The sequence below is a fragment of the Dermacentor albipictus genome, chromosome 6 (assembly GCF_038994185.2).
Source record: "Dermacentor albipictus isolate Rhodes 1998 colony chromosome 6, USDA_Dalb.pri_finalv2, whole genome shotgun sequence".
NCBI classification, from domain to species: Eukaryota; Metazoa; Arthropoda; class Arachnida; order Ixodida; family Ixodidae; genus Dermacentor; species Dermacentor albipictus.
The window spans coordinates 43,544,266-43,566,769 of record NC_091826.1 but is presented as its reverse complement, the minus strand read 5'-3'; the positions used below and the strand labels follow the sequence as shown (position 1 = coordinate 43,566,769).

The 22,504-nt window shown below is 47.8% G+C and overlaps 2 protein-coding genes across 6 annotated transcripts in view; both read left to right on the top strand.

The window, feature by feature from the left end:
• LOC135895752 (adhesion G protein-coupled receptor E1-like) overlaps window positions 1-22,504 on the top strand; it is a 513,515-nt gene that overhangs the window by 78,335 nt on the left and 412,676 nt on the right. The window contains exon 1 of one of the 3 annotated variants that reach the window (XM_065423907.2): window positions 16,644-17,945. The exons of 1 other annotated variant lie outside the window; for it this stretch is intronic. Coding sequence is in view for 1 of the 2 variants with exons in the window: in XM_065423908.1 (XP_065279980.1) it covers window positions 17,831-17,945 (115 nt within the window). In the remaining variant the exon portion in view is untranslated. Of the gene's footprint in view, window positions 1-16,643; window positions 17,946-22,504 lie in introns of those variants that run through there. One more of the 3 variants, XM_065423908.1, reaches the window with a different exon arrangement.
• LOC135895753 (uncharacterized) overlaps window positions 1-22,504 on the top strand; it is a 169,452-nt gene that overhangs the window by 95,324 nt on the left and 51,624 nt on the right. The gene's annotated exons all lie outside the window — the stretch shown is intronic.

The following is a 22,504-nucleotide window of genomic DNA, read 5'->3' as shown; positions in this document are numbered from 1 at the left end:
ATGTAGGTAAAGCAAAAAACACACACATCTCCTAATAAAGCTTGAGCCTAGGGGGCAGCGATGGAAAGGTCTGACTCTGTCGCTTCGTTTACGAGCAGCCACGCACGCAAATGAGCCATGCCTGGAAGCTGCTGCCGGGTCCGAAGCGCGTTTATGACTGTCGGCGAAGCAAACATTGTGTCTCCAGCAATTTGTGGTTTTCTTCGAGCAAACGTACGTAGACCCTTCTCATCTTGAAAGACAGCCTTCTTCTTGATGGACAAAGAAAAGGGAGAGAAAAATTGCGGTAAAGGACTCCAAAGCTAAGAAGTTCCGGGACACTCTGCAAACTCAGCAGCGAGCACAAAATTAAATAAAGGCGAGAGAGGGAAGTAAAAACAATTCGCCGACGATCACGATACTCCCTAAGGCGAATTTCGAGTGCAACTCGCTGTCTATGTGTTTTGAATTCTCAATGTTTTATGGCGAATAACTTTATTGCGAAAGACAAGGTGCTCTCGGCGGCGGCGCTGAGGCGCTCTGCTCGGACAGCTCGTTTAGCAGCAGCAGCAAACGAAGCATTTCCACCGGTTGCGTCGCCCATTGTTCAGAAGGAAAGCGTGCACGTGGGAACACGTCGCTCGCGTGCGGCGCATTCTTTAGCGGAGGTGGTTCCGCACGCGATGTAGTGGGTCCCAAGCCCGCGCCAGCGCTTTGCTACCTCGCTGGCCGCGTTCCCGGTCGTGCCGGCACACCGCTTTCCTCCTCACCCTTTTCGCCATACCCTACTCAGCGCTGTTTCTGGTGCTCTTTCTCTCCCCCTACTTTCATTCCCTACCCCCCGTGCAGCGCGGTTGAGGTGTCCTCTGCTGAGAGACAGTTACTGCGCTGCACTTTACCCCAACCTTTCCTTCCCATCATCAAGAATCTCCTTCTCTCCACCTCCTGGTTGGGCTGCGCCCTCGTCTCCGCTTTCCTCCTCGCCTCTTTCACATCCCCCTCCCCTGCTGCTCTCGGCGTTCGCTTTCATCTTTCGCTGTGCTCGTTCACTCGGTTACGCCGACGCTCGCCGCAGGAATGGGTGTGTATATGCTTTGCTCAAAAAATGAGGGCTAAACGTCACGCTTCTGTATTTAAGTTCGCGGTGCCCGACAGACAGACAGAAATGAACTTTAATGAGGTCCTGAGGGACTAGCCGGTGGAGACCCGTTGGGGCCCCCGGCTCGCCGCTGGCTGCTCCCATGTCGGAATCGGGAGGCCAAGCCTCTCCGCTCTTTCACGGGCCCTCTGGACGGCCATGGACTGGAACTTGAGTTGCGTGCTAGATATGGCCTCGTCCCAGTCCTGTTCGCTGGTGAGGGACGTATCCCGTAACGCAGGACACTGCCAGAGCATATGAGGCAGCGTGCTAACCTCCCCACAATCCGGGCACTGTGGGTCAATTTCTGGATAAATCCTGCTTAAAAAACTTCGCGAGGGATATGACCTCGTCTGAAGCATCCTAAGCGTGATCGATTGTGATCTGCATAGATTTGGATGTGGAGGCGGGAAGCGCCTGCGTTCCTCTTTATAATGGGAGACAATCTCGTGAAATGTTAATAACGGGTCGCTGTGGCCGAGCTCCTCCGGATCCAATGTAGCCCCATCGCCGTCGCGGCGCGTTAATTCTCGCGCACGGCGGTGAGCAATTTCATTGGGGTTCGGACGGCCCGGCAGCACGTTGTCGCCCATGTGAGCTGGGAACCATGTAATATAATGCATGGGGTCACAATTAGTACCGGACTTGTTTTTCAGAATCACCTCCACCTGTCTCGCAACCATTCCCGAAGCGAAAGCCCTGACGGCCGCGCGTGAGTCAGTGTAGATATACGGCCTTTTTGAATCCTGCATCGCCAGCGCCACCGCCACCTGTTCTGCCACGTCGGCCGTCACAGCGCCTACTGAGGCCGCAGATAGGAGCTCGCCCTTTTCGCTGACCGCCGTGACCGTGAATTTACCGGAGCGCCCATATTGAGCTGCGTCCACGAAGGCTTCCATGCCGACCGTTTTCTTCAATATCGCCCTGGCACGAGCTGCTCGCCTGCCCGCATTATGTTGCGGGTGAACGTTTCTAGGGAACGGACTGACGACGTAGGTCCCTCTGGAGTTCTCGTCCAGCTGAACCACCTCGCTGTGATTGAAACGTGGCTGCAAGCCCGCAGCCTCCAAGAGGCGCCTACCGGCGCTGGAGCCCGAAAGCCTCGTGATCTGCGCCGCTCGTTGCGCCTCTATGAGTTCGAGGGTCGTGTTATGAACGCCGAGCTGCATTAGCCTGTCCGTGCTCGCCGTGATCGGAATACCCAGTACCTTCTTGACGCTTTTCCGCATCAACGTGTCAAGCTTGTCCCTTTCAGTCTTTGTCCACTGCAGGGCCGAGACCACATAGTTGATGTGGCTCATAAGAAAAGCGTGATGCACCCTAAGTAGGTTGTCCTCGCCTAGGCCCCCCTTCTTATTGGAGACTCTCATGATTAATCTGAGAATATTCTCGGTTTTGGCGGTCAGGTGCGCAATGGTTTTGGCATTACAGCCCCTGGCATCGAGCAACAATCCTAGAACTCTAATCGAATTCACCCTGGGGATCTTCTGGCCGTCCCGCGTGTATACATCTATGGGGATTTGCTCGAGCGGCACGAGCCCCCGAACCCCCTGCCTTGCCGGTCTGTATAACATAAGCTCTGACTTGGTCGGGGAGAGTTCGAGACCCGTGCCCTCCAGGAAGGACTGGGTCACGTCCAAGGCCTCCTGGAGTGCCCGTTCCACGGCCGGCTCCCAGCCTCCCGGACACCAGATCGTAATGTCATCGGCGTACAGCGCGTGTCCCACGTTTGGCACGGCGGCCAGCCGCTTCGAGAGTCCGTGCATTGCAATGTTAAATAGGAGGGGGGAGATCACCGCCCCTTGTGGCGTGCCTCTGCTTTCTATCGGGAATGGTTCTGATTTGTTCTGCCCCACCTTGACGACCGCCGTCCTGCCCCTCAGGAAGGACTCCACAAACGCGAAAAATCTACCTCCCAAGTTCAATGCCGAAATCTCATTTAAGATGAAGTCGTGCGACACGGTGTCGAAGGCTTTGGACAAGTCTAGTGTAAGAATGCCCCTGGCGTCTCTAGTCCTGTTGTCAATAACCTGTCTTTTTAGCAGTAGCATGACGTCCTGCGTGGAAAGAGATGGTCTAAACCCTACCATATTGTACGAGAACAACCCCTCCCGCTCTATGTGTTTTGAAATCCTGTTATGTATAACATGTTCGGCAACCTTACCTAAACATGACGTTAGCGAAATGGGCCGGAGGTTGTCCAGGCTTGGGGGCTTTCCAGGCTTAGGAATCAGTACCACCGTCGCCTGCTTCCACGAGTCCGGAACACTACCTTCCTCCCATACCTGGTTGATTTCCTTTGTAATGGTGCTAATGGACCGGTCGTCCAGGTTCCTCAAAACCCGGTTGGTTAAGCCATCCGGCCCAGGGGCCGACCTACCATTGAGATTGTAGAGCACCTCCCTGATATCTGCCTCAGAAAACGGATCATCGAGCTTTGGGGCGTCCTCCCCCACGTATTGAGGGCATTCCCGTAGTTCATCCTTTCCTACCGGAAGATACTTTCTTGCCAGGTCTCGGAGAAGGGACGTATCGGAATGACCTTCCTGTTTTTGCTTATGCACAAGTCTATCTACGGAGAGTCTCTGATTACCCTTGGTCTGTTTATCATCGAGCAGGTGCTTAAGAAGGTTCCATTTTCCCCCCGTGCGCATTCGCCCGTCTGCTGCAGAGCAGGCTTCGTTCCATTGTTGCCTGTTGAGCTCCAGACAGTGTGCCTCTATGCTGCGATTAAGCTCCGCGATCTTCTTTCTCAGCCTGCGATTTAGCCTTTGCGTTTTCCACCTCTCCAGCACAGACCTCTTGGCCTCCAGGAGATGCGCCAGGCGCGCGTCCATCCTGGGGGTCTTAAGGTCCGTGGATATTTCCTTGGTGGCCCTTTCAACGTCTATCTTGACCTGCGCGAGTAGATCCTCCAGTGCACCGTACTCCGACTCATCTTCGTCCCGTATCTTTCGGAAGAGATCCCAATCAACGTACTTAAATATCCTAAGCGGGGCCGCTCTGATCCTGATTGATAACGCCACAATGTGATGGTCGCTCCCTAAATTTTCTTGCAAGTTAGTCCAGGCTGCGTCAGTGTTTCTAACAAAAGCCAGATCTGGCATCGTGTCCCTCGAGACCGAGGTGCCTATCCTCGTGGGAAAGCGGGGGTCCGCCACTAGGGTCAACGCGCAGTCTTCTGCCGTGCTCACTAAGTTCACGGTGCCCGACAAAAGTCAAGTCAAACACTTGAATGCTTGACTTAATGGGCTCCCTGCGAATGCCGATTCAAAACCCCCGGTCAACAACGCCGCGTGCAATTATTGCGGGTGCGACGAAACAATAGCGCATATTTCGGGTCACTGCCGGTCCTTCGGCGCTGAATGATGTTCTCTACCACAAAGTCCCAGGTGCGTAGGTGGCATACCGCTAACGAAAGAAGATAGCCTGGAGCCCTGGCCGAAGCATTATTGCATGCACAAGGCCACAAACGGGACTGTTGTGTTTCATCAAGGAGTCTCAAGTGCAAGCTCTCCTCAGGTGGTCATAGAACTTTCAGGTTCAAGTATGTTCATGGAATCACATCCTTTTTAATGCTGAGCTTTTTTGCCAACTTCGCTGGCGTTTGGTGTGGTTTGTCTGTTTCTCGCTTGATGGGCATGTGAGCCAGTCTAGCAGTGAACTAGCAGTGAGCAACGTTGGCTTAATAGGTATGATTAATCAGCCAGCACTGAACGTCCACCGAAAAACAGCACCACTTAGCTGATGTCTGTTCTACGTAATCAAACGAGCCGCGACCTGTACATATCATGTTCGCTCACATGTATACCCAAATTACACCGACTCTTTGAAGTATTTAGGTTTGCTGTGGACTAACCGTGTTTTTTCTGACTCTCAAAAACGTCTTCGTTAAACCAGCCCGAAGAAAGTACAATATAACAAAGCGGTAAAAGTCGCATGGCGCTACCTACGTACCACCGTACGGTGGTACCGGTACGGGCACTGGTACTGTGCGGTGGCGCGGCAGCAAGGGGACGTTTCTCGCATTCTTCCCTTGTGGCACGTAGCGTTTTGAGACGCTGTCCCTGGGACGCCGCACCTCCAATTTCAGCAACTGCACGGGTTTCCGAAGTGGTCCGTATGGAAGTGGCACTCGAAGTACTGGTTGATGCCTGCGTACAGGTAAGGCACAACGGTGGGGAGAGATAGAGAAAAAGAGGAAAGGGGAAAGGCAGGGAGGTTAAGCAGAGAAAAAGATCCGGTTGGCTACCCTACGCTGGGGAGAGAGGGGAGGCGGAGGTAAAGTGGTAACAAAGTAGAGATAAGGAAGGGAAGGAGCATAGACACACAATCACAATCGGTCACTGTCACCGAATACTGTCATCCCACAGCACAAACGGTGGGGGGAGTGCCACCCGTAAGATATGGGGAACGCAGTGCCAGAAATAACCACCTGAAAGCATGATAAACCCATATTTATCTGGGGCTTCCACGTTATAGCTCCTAGCAGAGTGGCGGATTCAGAAGGTCGTTCGTCATTTCGAGAACAGTAATCCTGCCATCAACAAACAATTATGAGCCCGAAACCATCAGCGGTGTAACCTGCAAAATATGGAGGATACCGGGTATTCGGAAGTAGCTCGTTTCTTGTCTTCTAACAACTTTTAATGCGTTAGCGTTCTTAGTGCACTTCACGCACTTTCAGGAGGCTATCTATCCATCTATGTATGTTTGTGTGTTTCTATGTACGTTTGTTTGTATATAACGTTTTCCTCTCCTACTTGGATAACTGTAGTCGAATGGTTAGCGCATCGGACTGCTGTGCTGAGGTAACAGGGTTTCAAACCAAGCATCGGATCATCTTGAGTCACTGAGTATGTGCCACTGTGCAGACACGTGCCTCTTTCCAACGTAGCGCTTTCCCACTGACATGGGCCATGGTAGATGCGGAACTGGGTAGGCACCGGTGTTTAAAGAAACTCATGCGCCGACTTGGAGCACTCACGTAGTCTGTGACGGTCTTCAATGGACATTTTTGACGCTTGTAGGGCAACTAGGCTTGGCCGTTGGGAATGTGCCGGTCTACAATGACGAAGAAGATCCATTAAATTTATCCGTGCTGAGCGGAGTCGCACCCACTCCGCAAAGTTTCCCCAAGGACACCAACCAAATGGATTGGCAGGCTGTGTCGCAAATGCACTGGATAGGTGGCGCTCTTCAATGAAGGCCTTTCACGCCAACGCTTTAGCGACAGGCGCCGTGAATTCATTCGTTGTGTATCGCTCTTCAACAAACCTCTCGCCTACTTGGGTCATTGAGCACTTGCCACTGTTCCAAGTTAGGGAACAATTCTCAGTGTTCGCAGGCAGCAGCGCGCAATGCTTCCGGTCTCGGAGGCCAGGCGTCGACTTCTCGGCAGTGCCACTAGAGGGTGCTGCGCGTTCAGAAAGAAGCGCGAGGCATGAACATGGTAGCCTCATGACGCGTTTTTTCAGCGTTCGGGCGCTCCGGCGCGCCATGCATTTCGGAGGCCATGCAAGGCTTCGTGGCGGAGGCGCTAGATGGCGTCGAGTGGTCATAGAGAAGCTCTAATGAGGAGTCGCCTTGCAGAACACGCGCCATAAATAACTCGTTTATACGCTCGCAGTACGTTATTGGGATATATTCATTTCATGCGAACGCGTTGGTGTCGATAATATTCGTGAGGTGGGTTCTGCGGATTTTTTTTCATCTCAATTGGCATGGAGTTTGCCAAAGCCGCTCTTGCGAAGCCTAAACAGCCCTTTTACTCGTAAAATTTACACGTATCTCGCCATAATATCACGTTCATACAGTTTTTGTTGGTTTTGAAATGCCTTTTTGACAAAGTTCCTCCCCGTCACTGATTGCTCAACCTGCTATGCCTTAGTTTAGGCCCTTCTATGTTTATCTATATTGGTGATGATCTAACTGATCGGAATCATTTTATTGTTACTAAATTTTAGAGGTATCCACCCTATCGTGTGCACGCTGACGTTGCCCAAAGGACTGTGCTAGGCATCCATGTCTTTAGAATTATCATGATTACCTGCCTTCAAGATCAATTCTAAGATCTCGAATTTGCGGCTGGCTATTCTTCTAAATCTCCCCGTGAATAACCTGTCTCGAGCTTTTCGCAGACAAAATGATGTGCTCGACATATAGGGCTGGTGTGGAAACTGGCTTAGGTCCATCAATATTATCTAGACCTAATTTACAACTCAATTATCTTATACCCTTTCTCAGGAGAATTATTACCTAGGTATTAAATTCTCCCGTGATCTAACATGGCCACAATATAATAGTCACATAAGCAAATCTGAATATCAAGTGCTGGGTTACCTTCGTCTTCAACCTAATCTTAGATACCGCCTCCGCAAATATACGAGTAATTGCTCATAGTTCATCTGTAGCATTTGAATATGCTAATGAAATTTTGGTGCTCATCATGCTAGCCGTATTATTATGCTTGAATTCATCCTGTCTCTAATTGCTCTCAAAGATTATGTATATCTGCAGCAGCATCTCAGCCTGACCGTCCTACTGTTGGTCTCATCGAAAAATCGCATGCCTGTGTCGGTCAGTAACTTTTCTATTCCTTGCAACAAGGCAGTATATTCCTCAGTCCAGTTCAACGGAGATCTCCCCATAGCCATTCAAACGCCCTATACCCTGAGAAAACTCATACGCAAACCTTCCTGCAGTTCTTGTAGATAAGGTCTTAGTTGAATTCACACGGGATTGGAGTATCTGGGATCTCAGCATCTTTTAACGGCTACCAGAGAACAAAAAAGCGGCCTTTTTACACCTCTAGAGTATCGTAGCAAGTATCACGTGCTATCTAACTGGATGTCTCAACGAGGCAAGAGACGAGACTTAGACGTAGAATAGATAAAATTATCGTGACAGGCGTAATCAGCGCTAATATGGTAGAAAATTAACATTTCACTACGCTCCTGTAAAGGGTGCACCGCCGCAGAGATAGACATGCTGAGGCAAAGCCGCCGTGCCGCACAGCTTTGGGAAATGGGGCGACTTCACTTGGACTAAACACGAGTCGCGCGAGGCGATGGTGTCGGGAAAGCAGCTTTACCTGCACCCACAAGAAGCGAAAATTCACCACAGAGTAAGGAAAATAACGGCATGGGTGTAGTTAAGCCCAATATGCTCTGAACTTCGCCACGTTCTACCATAGACTTCACTGCCTCCTGGATCGGCCAAACTGACCTGTTGGTTTAAAAGAAAAGTCATGCAAGTGTAGACGCTAAAGAAGATACTACCACGTAATTGTGCGTGAAATTCAGTAAGAATAAGGTACAAAACGACTGAATAATGAGCATGAACAAAAGACAGAGTAAACATATAATCAACGTTTAATCTTAAAATAATTTGAACCTTCGTGTACGTGTACCTTCTTTTCTACAGCGTCGACGCTTGGCTTTTTTCCTCTCATATACCGCAAAGCTGGAAGAGCCTTTCAGTCCACATCGCCAAGTTAACATATCGTAGACAGTTTAAAAGAGCCATTGAAAGTCATATTATAAAATGTTAGTCGATAACCATTCATTGTCCACCCCTCAGTAACGTACCTCTTCGGCCCTTGCGGTACAAATAAATAAATAAATAAATAAATAAATAAATAAATAAATAAATAAATAAATAAATAAATAAATAACATGTAATTTATTTAGTTTCCATAAATTTCTTATACTTGAGCTCCCTCATTTTGGGGTTACTGGGTATGGGCCAATTCCTTGCGCCTTCTCTAGGATTAGTGTGTACCACTATCACGCGATAGATCTTAAAAGCCTTAGTTGCGTTTAGGTATGTGCCGTACTTATCTGAGCACCATTCGTCTTTCGACAAGTATCATGCATAACCTTTCGTTCTCGTCACATCGCTTCGTCGACGTCTGGCATTGTACATAAGACCGATTTTGAACCTACAATGCGGCATTACTTGTGAACGGTGTGTCACATGAACGTAAGCAATGCACGATACTAATGACGAGATCTGTGTGCTGCATAACCGTAATTATTCTATGATATTACACGCCGTATAGGGTAAGAATAAGCGCAGTTTCATCCGTTGTCATCATGTCGTCGTCATGCTTTATGGTCGTGTCATGTTGTCATTCCCGCTTAGCCATCCTGTCGTCATAGCATCGTCATCGCCGTCATACACTCATCGTCATCAGATTGTCCTAGTTTTGTCATTCCGTCTCCGTGATCCCTTCTTCCTTTTTTCATCGTCATCACTGCGTCTGCGTCATACCGCCATGGTCATGCCACCATTCTGATGGGAGACCTTGGCAAGCGAGTGCCGTGGAAAAGTGGGACGATACCGAAGCAACGGAATTCTCGGAACGGCCACTACAGATGTTAAATAAACGCTTTATTTTTTTCCTTTCAGAAATAAGATGCGTCGCGACGTCGCTGGAAAGCTAACCGCATTAGCATCGACAGTCATCGAGAGATGAGTTCTGCCGTATTTTTTATGTTGTTCACAATTTTAGCGGAGAGTTTTCTTGCAACGACGCGGTATCCTTCGGACTTATATGTGATACTGCTGCTCTGTGCGCATTAACTGTTTCTCAACGTTTCTGCTGCAAACCTAACTGCGAGAGTGCACAAAACCACATATGAGAAAGCTGTTCCACATGTTCAAGAGCCAAGGAGTAGCCGACAAGATATGTTTACGCCGACATCTCCTTCTGTCGTCTCGGTAAAAAAGAAAAAGAAAAATAAGAATCAAAGATATAGCAGTATTTACGATACCACGTTGAGGTGTGACTGTGTCACATAAAAGCAGTGGCGCGAGCGCGACCGCCACAGCCCTGACACTCGAAGTGTTCTGGGCATACTCAATGCTTCACATGTTTTTTAAATCTTATCTGTGTCGTATCGTGCTTTCTCACTTGTCCTCTTTCCCCGCGACGCCATTCTGTTGTCATCCGGCGAAGCTGCAGCTCCTGCTTTTATTCCCCGCGCAGGGCTCTTCATCTGCGGTCACTGTCGGGCGCTGAATATAGATTGGTAATTACCCCGAGGAGCTTCGCACCAGCGTCATCGTAGCGGACTGCTTCATTTATGGATTAATTAAGAGCACTCAAACCGGAGGAACTCACCGGGGTGGAAACGGTGCTTGATATGCCTCTTCATTCGCCTCCGTTAATACCGTGCCTTCCTTCTCGCCTGCAAAGAGGCTCGGTCCAGCGGACCGGAAAACATGGACGCCTCAGAAAAAAAAATACAACGGAAAAACGAAACAAATTAGAAACAGCGACTCTTCTTGGGCGCGTCTCTTTCGCGGCTGTATCACGTTGTCGCAACAGGCAGTGACTCCGCTTCACTCGACCGCACTGTTCCAGCTGAAGCCGCCGGCAACCATTGTGACAGTGGAAGCCTGGAAACACGAGTATTACATCTGTTGCCGAGAGACGTGAGGTTTACCGTATCTTGCACAAGCTCCGTGGTTACACAACGTATGTACCAAGCAAGAAGCAACGCTCCCTTGCAATGTTTCTTCTCTGAAAATAGAGATTATTTCGATAAGAAGCCACGCTTATTCTGGTCTTTACTTCCACGTCCTCATTCTCGGACCTCTTGCTCGCCTTCGAATGTTTGGAGCGTCACTTCCTCTCCTGCCTTGTTGTCATCCCTCCTTGGATGATGCGGGACAACAACTCCAATTGCAGTCATCCGTGTTACTTTCTTCATAGTAAATTGTCTTTAGAATTCCTTGCTGCTGGAAGTCTTTTTGACCTTGTACGGGCCTATAAGAAGTGCTCTGAAGTCTTGAATCCCTTTTTGCGCAAGTACCATGTCTTTTGATTGATAACGTGGCAGCTCTACTACCGTGACCTCTGTCGAAGCCTCGTTTTTTTTCGCTGCAATGTGGTGACGATGCTGTTCGTCTTGTCATCCTGTTTTCTTTTCTCTATGTGCTATTACTTCAGGTACCTTCAATTCAACCGTGGCTGGAAGCCACTGGATTTCTGCACTGGCTGCAACATGTGACCTAATAGCCTAGAGAATGTTGAGAATTGTTGTATGAAAATTGTTGAGAATGTATGAGAATTGTTGTGGTGGGTTACGACCACTTCTAGTGCGCATCTCTGCCCGCCTTTGAAATCCCGGTTCTATAAATGAATAGGTCTATGGCGTTCCGTTTCATTATTTAAAAAAGTTTATTCCTCTTTCTTTATCTCTTGAAATGGATTCGCCTCCGGCGTAGTCTGTATGTCAACTTTTTGACATGAATAAGCTTTATAAGATGCCGGAAGCCCAAACAGAAAAATCTGTCATAGATGACAGCTTGATGGGGCCTCTGTCCCCCTTTGCCGGCAGAGAAACACAGTACAAAAAGCGGTAATGCAACTACATGATATAATTGACATAATAAATGTAGACATAATGCGTAGCCCATTATGTGCAAGAAGCAATCGATGTTCGCGCGCACTCCAAAAGCAAATAACATAATAGACATAGAATGCAAGCAGAATACACACATCATAGCGCATATAATGTAACAGTAGGAATGCAATATACGAAATGTAAGAAATGCAAGAAAGATTCACACAATACAAAACGATATCGCACAGAAAACAGCATACAGATCAAGAAAGAAATGTAATTCTGGCGCTTTATGTGCCAAAATAGGATATGATTATGAGGCACGCTGTAGTGGGGAATTCCGAGTTAATTTCATCTGCTTTGGTTTAGGTAACGTGCAGCAAATGCTCGGTACACGGGTGTGTTAGCACTTCGCCTCCATGGAAATGCGGCCGCTGAGGCCGGTATTCGATCCCGCAACATCGCGCGTAGCAGCGCGCCACAAAAGTCACAACGCCCCCCCCCCCCTCCCCCTGAAGGAAAGAAAGAAAGCCATCCAACAGTATAACATCACATAATTCGAAGAAAGCTTTGGAGGCGGGGGATTTAATACACAAATGAGGTTACAAAAGTTAGACTGCACATTGTACTTAGGCAAATAATTCGTATTTCTTGAAAACAGACAGTTTAAATGGTTAATTATCTGCTGCTCAACGTCTTTATTGGTCGAGGAAAAATGTTTTGTAATGCTTGAATCCTGTATATTGTTCCTAGTGTTGCAACCATCCGCTGATCGACGTTGCGCGTATTCCATAGTCCAATATTTTCTTGCAGGTTCGCGAGATGTTGTAGGAAATTTGTTTTATTCTTTATTTCTTGTTTGAAGACATTGCAAAGGCGATAGTCGTACATTTTAGACATAGTCATTACATTATGTTTAATGAATTATAGAGTATAGAAGCTTGGTGGTACATCTTTCCTAACATGTAAAAACCTTTTTTTTTTCCACAGTATTTCGTATAAAATATCTTCAATCGTGTGGCCCCGTGCCAGGTGGCAGTAGTGAATCCTAGAATTAGCCCTTGTGTTGAATAATAACATTATTGCGCAGTACGGTGGTATTTGATGATTACGTTATACCAATCCGACGTTTTGGTACACTTTGTTTAAGACAAGATGTAGCTGCTCATCTGAATACACGTTTTACTGAAAAAATACGCCCCAGGTTTCGGTATTGCGTAATATTTCAATACAGCTGGCTGGAGCGAAATCTTCTTTTTATTATGCAGCGTGTTTGTTTTTAGCAAGACGAATGACTGCTTTAGCCTTGATAGTGTTTACGTTTGAATTAGCTTTTTCTGAGCGCTAAAATAGGTAATTAGCGTCACGGTAGAGTCGTATTTAAAGTCGTCTGTAATTATCCCTGTTTGAAATAAGCTAGGCCTTTGTGGAAACCATATTGAGACACAACCAGTAGGTTGTGCTTGTTGTCTGAGTGCTTTCTTGAACGATTCCTTTCTCAAAACGGTTAGAAAACATTGTAAGCATTTAAATTCGTCACTACGTTTAGCAACGCCACCCCTGCTGTCTTTTATCTGTAATATATCTTTATTGCGTGATACTACTACGTGTATGTTTCCGAAGTATGTCCCATTCACCAAGGAACTCCTGTACGAAATCGCCACGTTTGCTATACTTATAGCCTCTTGATAAATATCATGTGTAGACTAAAATAAAACCAACCTCTACACCTCTCCCCCGGCAATGAAGATTAGCTGTTAAAGGACAACGCTTATACTTATCTGTCCGGCCTAATTCGTCCCCATCAAAAAGTCTCGACGTTATATTTGAATCATGCACAGGCAACTGTGACAATCTTCGACGTCAGTGAGATTAGAACGATCGCGGTTCCTCGGCACCGCCTTCGAGAGTTGGCTAACTACGCGTCGTCTGCTTAGGTGTTCTTTAAAGGTGGAGCTCTAGGGCTGAATTGGCCATTTTCGCCAGTGGAACACATTTTCGAATTGGGTTTATTTTCGGTTCCGAGACGTACAAAGAAGCTCATCATTAAGATTGGTTGTAATCTGCGACGTAGAAAAGAAGAAAACGAATTCTCTTCACGTGACAGGGGCGCGTGCTTGTCATCGAGAGTAGGGTGCGTCGATGTCCTCCTCGCCCGCCACTCCGTACAGGGCGGAGAGAACCGCGCCGTCTGCTACGGCGTTGGTCACGCGAATGGCGGATGCCGTAGCAGACGTCTTTGGCGGACGCCGTAGGGACGCGTTGCTGGTGCTCGTGCGTATCCGCCATTTGTGGGCCCAATGCCATAATAGGCGCCGCCGTTGTCTCCACCCTTTACGGAGCGGCGGGCGAGGAGGACATCGAGGCAGCGTAATCGAGAGCTTCCATGAACCCCATATTTTTTTTTTTGAACGCTGTATTCAAGACGTAGCCGCAGAGCGCAAACCGACCACAGAGTGAAGGCCTGCATTTGGAAGTTTTTTTCTCGCGCGTTTCAATAGCGGGAGACCTTCCATTGAAAGTATAGCAGACGGGAAAGTGAAAACTAAAATAGAAAGGCCTAATTCTAGCTGCGGAGCCCTTGTCCGCCTTCGCAGAGAAGGCCGCTAGATCTTTATTACTGAAAAAAGAAAGCGAAAATGACTTGAAGCCATTGTAGCAGAACAGTTTCTAATTGAAGAGGAGGGCCAAACCTATGGAGCAGGGCACTTTGAATAATTATTTTTGGTCTTAATATAACATAGCGCGCTCCGAACTTTTTGATTTCGTTTTACCCAGTCTGCACATTTTGGCCGAACAAAACCTTTACTGTCATTTGCAAACTGCCTCGCCAAAAACCTTCTTTCAAAGTTGTTTCTGGGCTGAAATTTTGTCAGGAACAAGATGAGGTAGTTCTTCTATTTATAATTTTTTGTTACCACAAACCAATATACATATGTGACATATAATGTTCTAGGGATTCTCGAAATTGTGCCCATTTGATTCTTCATTGCATCATTATTAAAATATTGTTCATATGATTTGTGTTAATGTATGCTCTAGTAACCATGTCACGAGGAATAAAGCGATGTACTATGTCAGCCGCGAAAGGAATTGTTTATCAGAGTTGTATTCAAAAATCAGTGCGAAAAATATTGAAATACATTTTAGGGTATATTCCCTACCCCCTTCAGGGTCGCACATGATCATTTTTGAGGATTCGCCGAGACTTAGCAGCGAACTCACCCAATGGATCATGAAGGGGGTTGTCTAAATGGGTGGGAAAGTTATGTAAGAAATAAAAAAAACACGTTAAATTTTATTCGCTTAGATTTACCAATTGAGAATAAGAGGTGAGAAACAGAACTAGGGTAATTAAGGCAGTCCGTAGAGGAGATAACCGTTGGTCGATTAGATTAACAGGATGGCTGTTTGGAGAAGAGAAACGCCGTCGAGGATGAAAGACGTTTAAGGTGGTGTGGTGAGATCGGGAAATTTTTGGGCGGTTAGGGTCGACGCAAGACGGGGGGTAATTGAATATCACCAGCGCAAGCTTTCGTCCTGCGGTGGGCATGAAATAGGCTGACGATGACGAGGATGATGACCTGATATCAGCTAATGTTGATAGCTGCAGGCATGGCACGAGGGAAATCGGCACCCCACCCTCATCAAGGCGCCCTAACGAGCCATTACGTAGGCTGTATACGGGGGTCCGTGGTTGCGTCTATCCTTAACGTTTGTAGATGGTGCGGTTGTTAGTCAAAGCGCGCTTCGCAAGTTGTCTATATTAAGGTTGTCGTGTTCCTGTGCACTTCAAAGGACAAATATCAAGGCCTGCTTAACAACAGTGCCCAAAACATTGCTGAGTTTTGGGTACCTTGATCCCAACCTGCGTTCGTATGCAGGAGACAACGATCGTAGGCAGAGTGTAAATAATTACGAGCTGCCTGTAACGTTGTCGTTTTCCGCCAGTCGCTTCGGGAGAATACAGGTGAGAGCAAAATTATTACGTCATACCTTGTGCCAGAACCGTATTCCGAAAGAAATATTGAGCTGATGTGCATGCAACCGTTGTACGCCGAGCTAGAATAATTAATGTTCCGGCATTGGTTACTAGAGGAAAAGTTTATACACACATCTTGCTAAACAGTGCCAAACGAGGAAAAAAACGACAAAATAAGGGTGGGACGAAGGCAAGCGCTGACTTCCAACTAGATTTTATTTTTAAGATGTTTCATTTTTGCCCTCCTTAGCCTCGTTTCGTATTGTTTAACAAGGTGGATCACCCGTTAGCCTAGTCTCATACCTTACTGCGGCTTAGATACACCGTCTACAAACATACTCGAAGGAACCTGATTAGTTGGTTAGTACCTTATTTATTTTCCGCCAGAGGTCCCGCCATTCTACTTCTGTGGATGTATCCTTCTGCATTTGAACGCGCATCGCGGGTTTGGTCCCTGACGCGGCGACAGCATTCCGATGACGCCGGAATGCCAAACACGCGTGTGCACCGTATTTCGGGTTAACGTTAAAGAGCTCCACGAAGTCCAAATTAATCTTGACCACTCCACTAACGGGGTCTCTCATTAACGAATGTGTGCAAGTTTGGCATACGCTAAACCCCGGCGATTTATTTTTGCGTGGCCGGGGGTCGTCGAGTGAAGCAACCCTGGCCAGCACTTCCTACACTCGTCTTTCTTGAGCTCTCTGCGTCCACCGCACCTCTGGCGGCTGCGGTGCGCGGCAAATTTCACGAGACGCCAAGTTCGACGCTCCTTTCTTGGGCGGGCGAACGTCGTCGTCATCACTTTCCCGGCCAGCCGTTACGCCCGTCGCTCGCTCATCGCTTCTCTCGCCCACTGCGCGTGCGCGGTACCCCATCCCTCCCTCTCTCTCTTCCTCTCTCTCTCTCTCTCCCTCATGCTTCCCTTCAACTCCCGTTCCTCGCCTCGCTCGGGCACCGCATAGTAGTCACTCGCATTCGCGGCGGCGTCTCACGTCTGCGCCTCGAATCGGCTCGCGGCCGCTTCGTGTCCTCTCGGCGGTTTGTCGTCGTCTGCTTCCCTCCCCGTCGCAGAAGCGGGCTGTCGACGTTCTCGCTTCGCGTGGTGCGCAAATGACAGTGGCTTGTGGCTCAAAAGATCCCCGGCCAGATGGAGTAATTTGAACTGTTACAACTTTGTGGGGAAGTCTCTTCAAGAACTGTGTGGTTGCTGCTTCACGAAATTCTTTTTGTGCGCAGAAGTCGCTAAAGCGTTCGGCCGATTGTTCATCTGCTTGACTGTGAGCTTGGCTTCTTCATTCGAGTGCTACATTTGTGCGGAAAACCTCACAAAACTAGTTTCCTTTGTGTTTGTGTGTGTGTCGCCATGCCTGGCAAGCACCTGGATAGCGAAAGTTGGGGAAACATGCCGTCTTGTGAACTGTATTTCTGGCTTGCGAAAATTGTGCTTCTGGGACCGGCACACGGAGGACAGTCCGTGTGATGGACTTGTCTGTTCAAGGAGGCGTCATCCTGATATGACAACTAGCAGCGTTCGTGCAAATATCGCTGAACTCTTTCCGGCTAGTTTATTCCGAGCCATACTGCCCTTGTTCGCCACATACGCTCTATTCTCTTTTGCGACGTGCTAGTTACATTTGACAGTGACGACGGTTATCATAAGTTTCACGTCTTAAGAGCGTGCGTCTGTGTTCTGCAAGCTATAAATGCTGCGTTTGATTGGGACCGCAGCTTGATTCGACGTGGGAGTACACGTGTAGGACACCTGCGCGCATGTGCTAGACCGAGCATTCTCGTCTCGCAAGATCATTTGAAATTGTGACCGCGAACTGACCAGCGTTTTTTTTGTGTGTGTGTGGTCGTCTGCGCAATTCTTGCAGAAACATTTCTGAAAGCGCGTACAGTCGGCGCTGCAGTCTTGAACCTTGTCTCGTACGGCACGAGATTATTCGTACATAGACCATTCCCAACACCGCCTGTCTTGGCTTCGTAACTCAGCTTGTTTTTGGGCATTTCGAGAGAACTTCGATGCGTCGACGCATCTTTCAAGTACGTCTGGAACTGTCTAAGGACGCGAAGATTGCTGCTGCTCTCTGCGCAAGAATCTTGCTTTGTTAATCGTCGCGTCTACGACAATAACTGCGTAAGAAGTGTGATATCGTGGAGCATTGGTCTAAAGACGGCACGAGGCCAGCAAAGCAGGGTCAGTAAGCTTGCTGTTGTCCTCGCCTCAAACGTGAACACGAGACCAGCTGAACAGACGTGAACCGTGTGCACTTGTTTCTTTGGTGCACTTGTGACGTGTCACATTGATAGCAGCGGCTAAGCATCTGGTGCACCGCCTTTTTGCCTCTTGTGGGGATCGGAACTCGGAAGATGATCGAGGTGAATTCTGGATTACTCGCCGGCGTGCCGTCACCTTCAAAACGAATCGGGATGCTCTGGCGTCTCTGGATGCTTTCTGTGGTGCTGTCCGTGGCGGAAGTAAAAGGTAAGCATCAAACTGAGGTTTTTAAGTAAGAGCATCGATCGAAGTGATTATGTTGTGCATAGCGTACTCTTGTGCGTACATGACTTATCACGACCCTCATTATCACTATAATTAGGTGAACTGTTACATGCAAATCTTTGCCAGCGATTTCCACTTGTAACTGTGCTGCGTCAACTGACCCCATTATGCGCTTGCAGATGTTATCTTATCACTGCAGCTAATTCTCAGGTGTCTTATATCTCGTACATTCTTTTTTTAGCACCTGTTCTTTTGCTTAAGGAGACCAATAATTCGCGCCCTCGTTACTACATAAACTGCACAACACGCGCTCTTTTTTTTTTCTGTCGGTGAAGCAGCACTGCAGGTTGCGGACCCTCCGATTTCAATCCTTAACCGTACTGAGTGCGTGTTCCTCAAGTCGGCGACTTAAACGAGTAGGTCTGCGTAAACCGAACGATATTAAACTGTTCCTTAGGCTCAATTGTGGCATTGATGGCAGTGACCTCGACGAAGCGGAAAGAGTGTTATCCCACGGAAACACTGGTTCTCCATTGACGGCGTTTCTCGCTAATCGACATCGCTGCCTTCAGAGTGCTCTGTAAACGATATGAATTTTCAGGTCTAACCGTGATCGATATCGGGGTTATTCATCGGGTGCACGGATGCGCGCGGAAAGTGCAAGTGATAGAAGAAAGCTTTAGAACAACAGAAAGTTCAGTTGGAAGTATTGGAGACGCTTTACAAGGTGTTAGAGAAGAGAAATATGCTGCTATTGCCCCTCAAGTTTTCTTCTTTGCGTGGTGCCAAGCGTTAGTCCTGGTGCTAAGCGTCAGGCAAGTTACATCGTGACGCTCCCACCCTCTCCGCATTCCGCGAATAAATTATCGTGCTCACTTTCGCTCAGTGAATTATTGCCTGCTCAAAACTTAATTTACGAAAGAAACGTTAAAGAAGCTGTTGTGTGACTCTGAGTTGCACAATAACAACTGGTTTGACATTTGCATCTCTTCGAGGCAATTATCGACACACCTTTCTTAGAAGAGATGATCATGCGACTATAGCGGTGTGGGCCTGCTATGCAAAAAGCAAGAAAAACGCGGCTGCGTTTCCAAGATCCGTCAGCAACTATTGCGCGTGGTGAACTGTAAACGTGTGGTGAAATGTGAACGTGTGGTGAAAAAACGAAAAAACAAAACGAGACTGTATTCGTCAAACGCGTGCGCTTTGCACACCTTCGTTCTACTTCTGATTACTTTCGTTCTCCCTGCATCGCCAGGCAACGTCACCCTTCACCCGGGTGCGTTACTCAGAGATCAATATGCTTTAAGGTTTTTGTTGCCTTTCTCCACTTCTCAGGTGCAACATAGTCAACAGCGCACACCTTGGTTAACCTCATTTGCCTTTCTCTTATCACTTCTGCCTCTCTCTGCATCTTTGAACATGTTTATGTGTTTTTTTCTTCTTAATCTCCCTTTCCATCTCTCTGCATGCGTTTTTCGTTTTTATAGTACTATCTTACCTTACCCTTCCTTTCATTTATCTTTTTCTCTTTCTCTAGACAGGTCTCAGAATCTGAACCTTCGTATATAGCAGTTCTAATGCGATTAGCATCGGAAGCTTCACTCATTTTTGGTTAGGTCCGTCAGTATGTAATCTCCTACACGCGGTCTTGGGCAAGTGCATATGTGAGGTTAGGTGTACTCCAACAGATAACTTGGAAAAGGAAGAACTTGGCCCATTGGGTATCGTTCTCTCGACATGTGCCACAAGGCCTGCGAACACTCTCAGCCAATCATCTAGAATGGTTACGTGTCACTGGCCAGCTGCCCTGATAGACCAGCGGAACAAGTCAGCAACAGAAAATTGAAGAAGCCAGCTACACAGCTGTGAAAATCTTGGCATCAAAAGCAGCAGAGTGCGGAGAAGGAAGTGAACAGAATGGGAGCAGAGTGCACATTGAGCGAGGAGTTTTCAGCTATTGAGAAGACAAGATGTCGGTAACAGAAAATTGCAGAAGATGGTGTTGAAAGAGAACATCAACAAGAAGGCGGCTACAGAAGTGTGAGCAATTTGGCAATTCAGCGTCTCGCCACCTTCTGTCAGTGCTAGTCGCATTAACGTCGACATTCACCATGAAGTGGGTTCTGTCGGAACATTTTTGACAATTAAAAAACTTATTCGCATATGTGGAATATACGCAAATGTGGAAATTGATTGATAGCTTTCTGTGATGTTTATTGAAATTTGTTCACTTCATTCTTCTTTTCTTTTCACTTCTATGTATGTAGCTGAACAGTCGTCGTTGAATACACCCTTGTGGTCCCGTTTTGTTCTTTCTCCACACTCGGCTGCTTCTGTGGCTGATTTCTTCTCTTATCCGTAGCCGACTGCTTCAATTTTCAGTTGCCGACTTTTTCATACCATACCATACCATACCATACCATACCATACCATACCATACCATACCATACCATACCATACCATACCACTTGTTCTGCTTGTACATTTGATTAGATTCCTAGTGGTACATAGCCTCTCAAAGCCATTGGCCAAACATGCTTATATGGCACATGCGCAGCTGCCAATTCACTGTTTTGCAACTGATCTATTCGGGCACATACCTAGAGGCACATGCGCAGTTCCACGCACGAAGTGGCCGCATTTGTCTATTCGGACACATAACCAATTGCACATATCGAGTCACAATAGCAGCAGGAAAGTCGACGGAGAAGGCAAAGAATGCATCGCTTTAAAACGTCCCTTACAGTCACCGTTTTCTACGTGAAAGTTCGTGAGCCCTGTAGTGCATTTTATATAATAAGGCCTTCGGAGCTGAAGACAAATTCATCCAGCGTCAGTTTTAAAGTGATACGTCTTTAGCTAGTTATCCCCTTTTGGGTAGACATCGACTGACCTCCCACAATAGAAACCGGGGTTAGAGTCAACCCGGGCGGCTTGATATGTGCGGGCTGCTCTCCTTCCGAGCAGGCGACATGGCCCACTGGGTGCGTACTCGAACAGACGACATGTTGCTGACCGCCGTCTGGCACAGTACACAACTTGGGTCACTGGGCACGTTACCGCACGGACATCTCCGGCACTGCCTGTGGGATGGATGTTGGTGCGTGGTAACTCTTACCCAATTCCCAAGAATAGATGGGCCAAGGCGACACAAAGGGTATATAGTCTTAAATATATTAAAGTGATAGAGGGCCGTATGGAGCACATCGTCCGCGACAGACATCTCCGAGTCGAGCGCGGCCATTTGATGGATAACCGGTGCAGCCAGGATACTATGAATAGACGGGTTTGCTACGAAGTTTCGGCAGATCACGAGATATAATGTGTGGGGGTATCGTTTGACATTGTGTTTGACAGCATGATTGATATTCCTTGTGTCTGCTGATGTGTCCCTATGGTATCGGGATTCAGGGACGGCGCGGGATCGTGCAGCAGGTTACGCAAGAAAACTGTCGCTGAGCTTGACGATCATTTTCGATGACTTACGCCATAATTTTTCATCAGTTACCATGCCTTTCGTTTGACTACGACGTCGAAGTTTTCTTCTTCATTTTTTTGCAGCATCTCTAGTTACACGTGGCTAACCACTCTCTCCCTTTCACGAGTTTGAGCTGTTAACAACTCTCAAGGGCAAGCCTTCAGAAATAAATCGACTCGGGCGCCACAGGTCAATACTTCAGAGTCCCTACTCTGAGCCATCTCACATGAGCCTGTAACATACATTACCGATATTCCCAACGTCGCGCCCCGTGCTCTTGAGGTTCGGGCTTGACCCACATTCACGGCAAGCCTTGATTGAGGGCCGAAAAATCGGAAGGGAACTGAGGTCCTTCGCCATCAGTGAACTCGTGTACAACAGCCCCGTTTATGCTGTGCCCCGGCTTGTGCACAGGCGTTCAGTCCTTCCGAATGATCGATCATGTTCCAGAACCAAGGCCCACACTCCGTAACTTTCTCTGGCTTTCTGTCGCCGATCCGTCTTCTTGCTGGAGGCACTTGGGGGCACTTACTCTTCCTTTCGAACCTTTTCGCGCACTCCAAGAAGAAGGCACGCGTGAAACATAAGGAAGCAATAAAAAGTAGGTTAATACAAGAGGAGCCATACTTCTCGAGGCCGACGTGTCGGTGGTGGCGAACGTATAGTTCAGAAGGACGTTCGCTTTTATGCCGAAGCCATTCCGGGCAAGTGGACGTTCCTGTCGCTCGGCAAACATCCTTTGCCTCCCAGTCGCTGCCATTCAATTTTTGTTCTGCATGTTCTTGTCCTAACCGTGCCCATGTTTATTCCTTCACTCGCCCATATTTGCTCTCGAAGTTTTCTTTGTTGACCAACCAGTCACTCAAGAAAAGTTTTACAAGGTTAGAGTATTGAGGAACGGCAGCATCTTCTCACTCAAAGGAACGTTCTCAAACTCAAAGGAACGTTCGCTAAATTCCACGTTCCATATAAGGGAAGCCTCTCTTGCGGTAGCTGGGGGCAAGGTAGAGACTACATACGCGCACTTACAAAAAAATAAAGAAAAGAAAAAACTGCACCT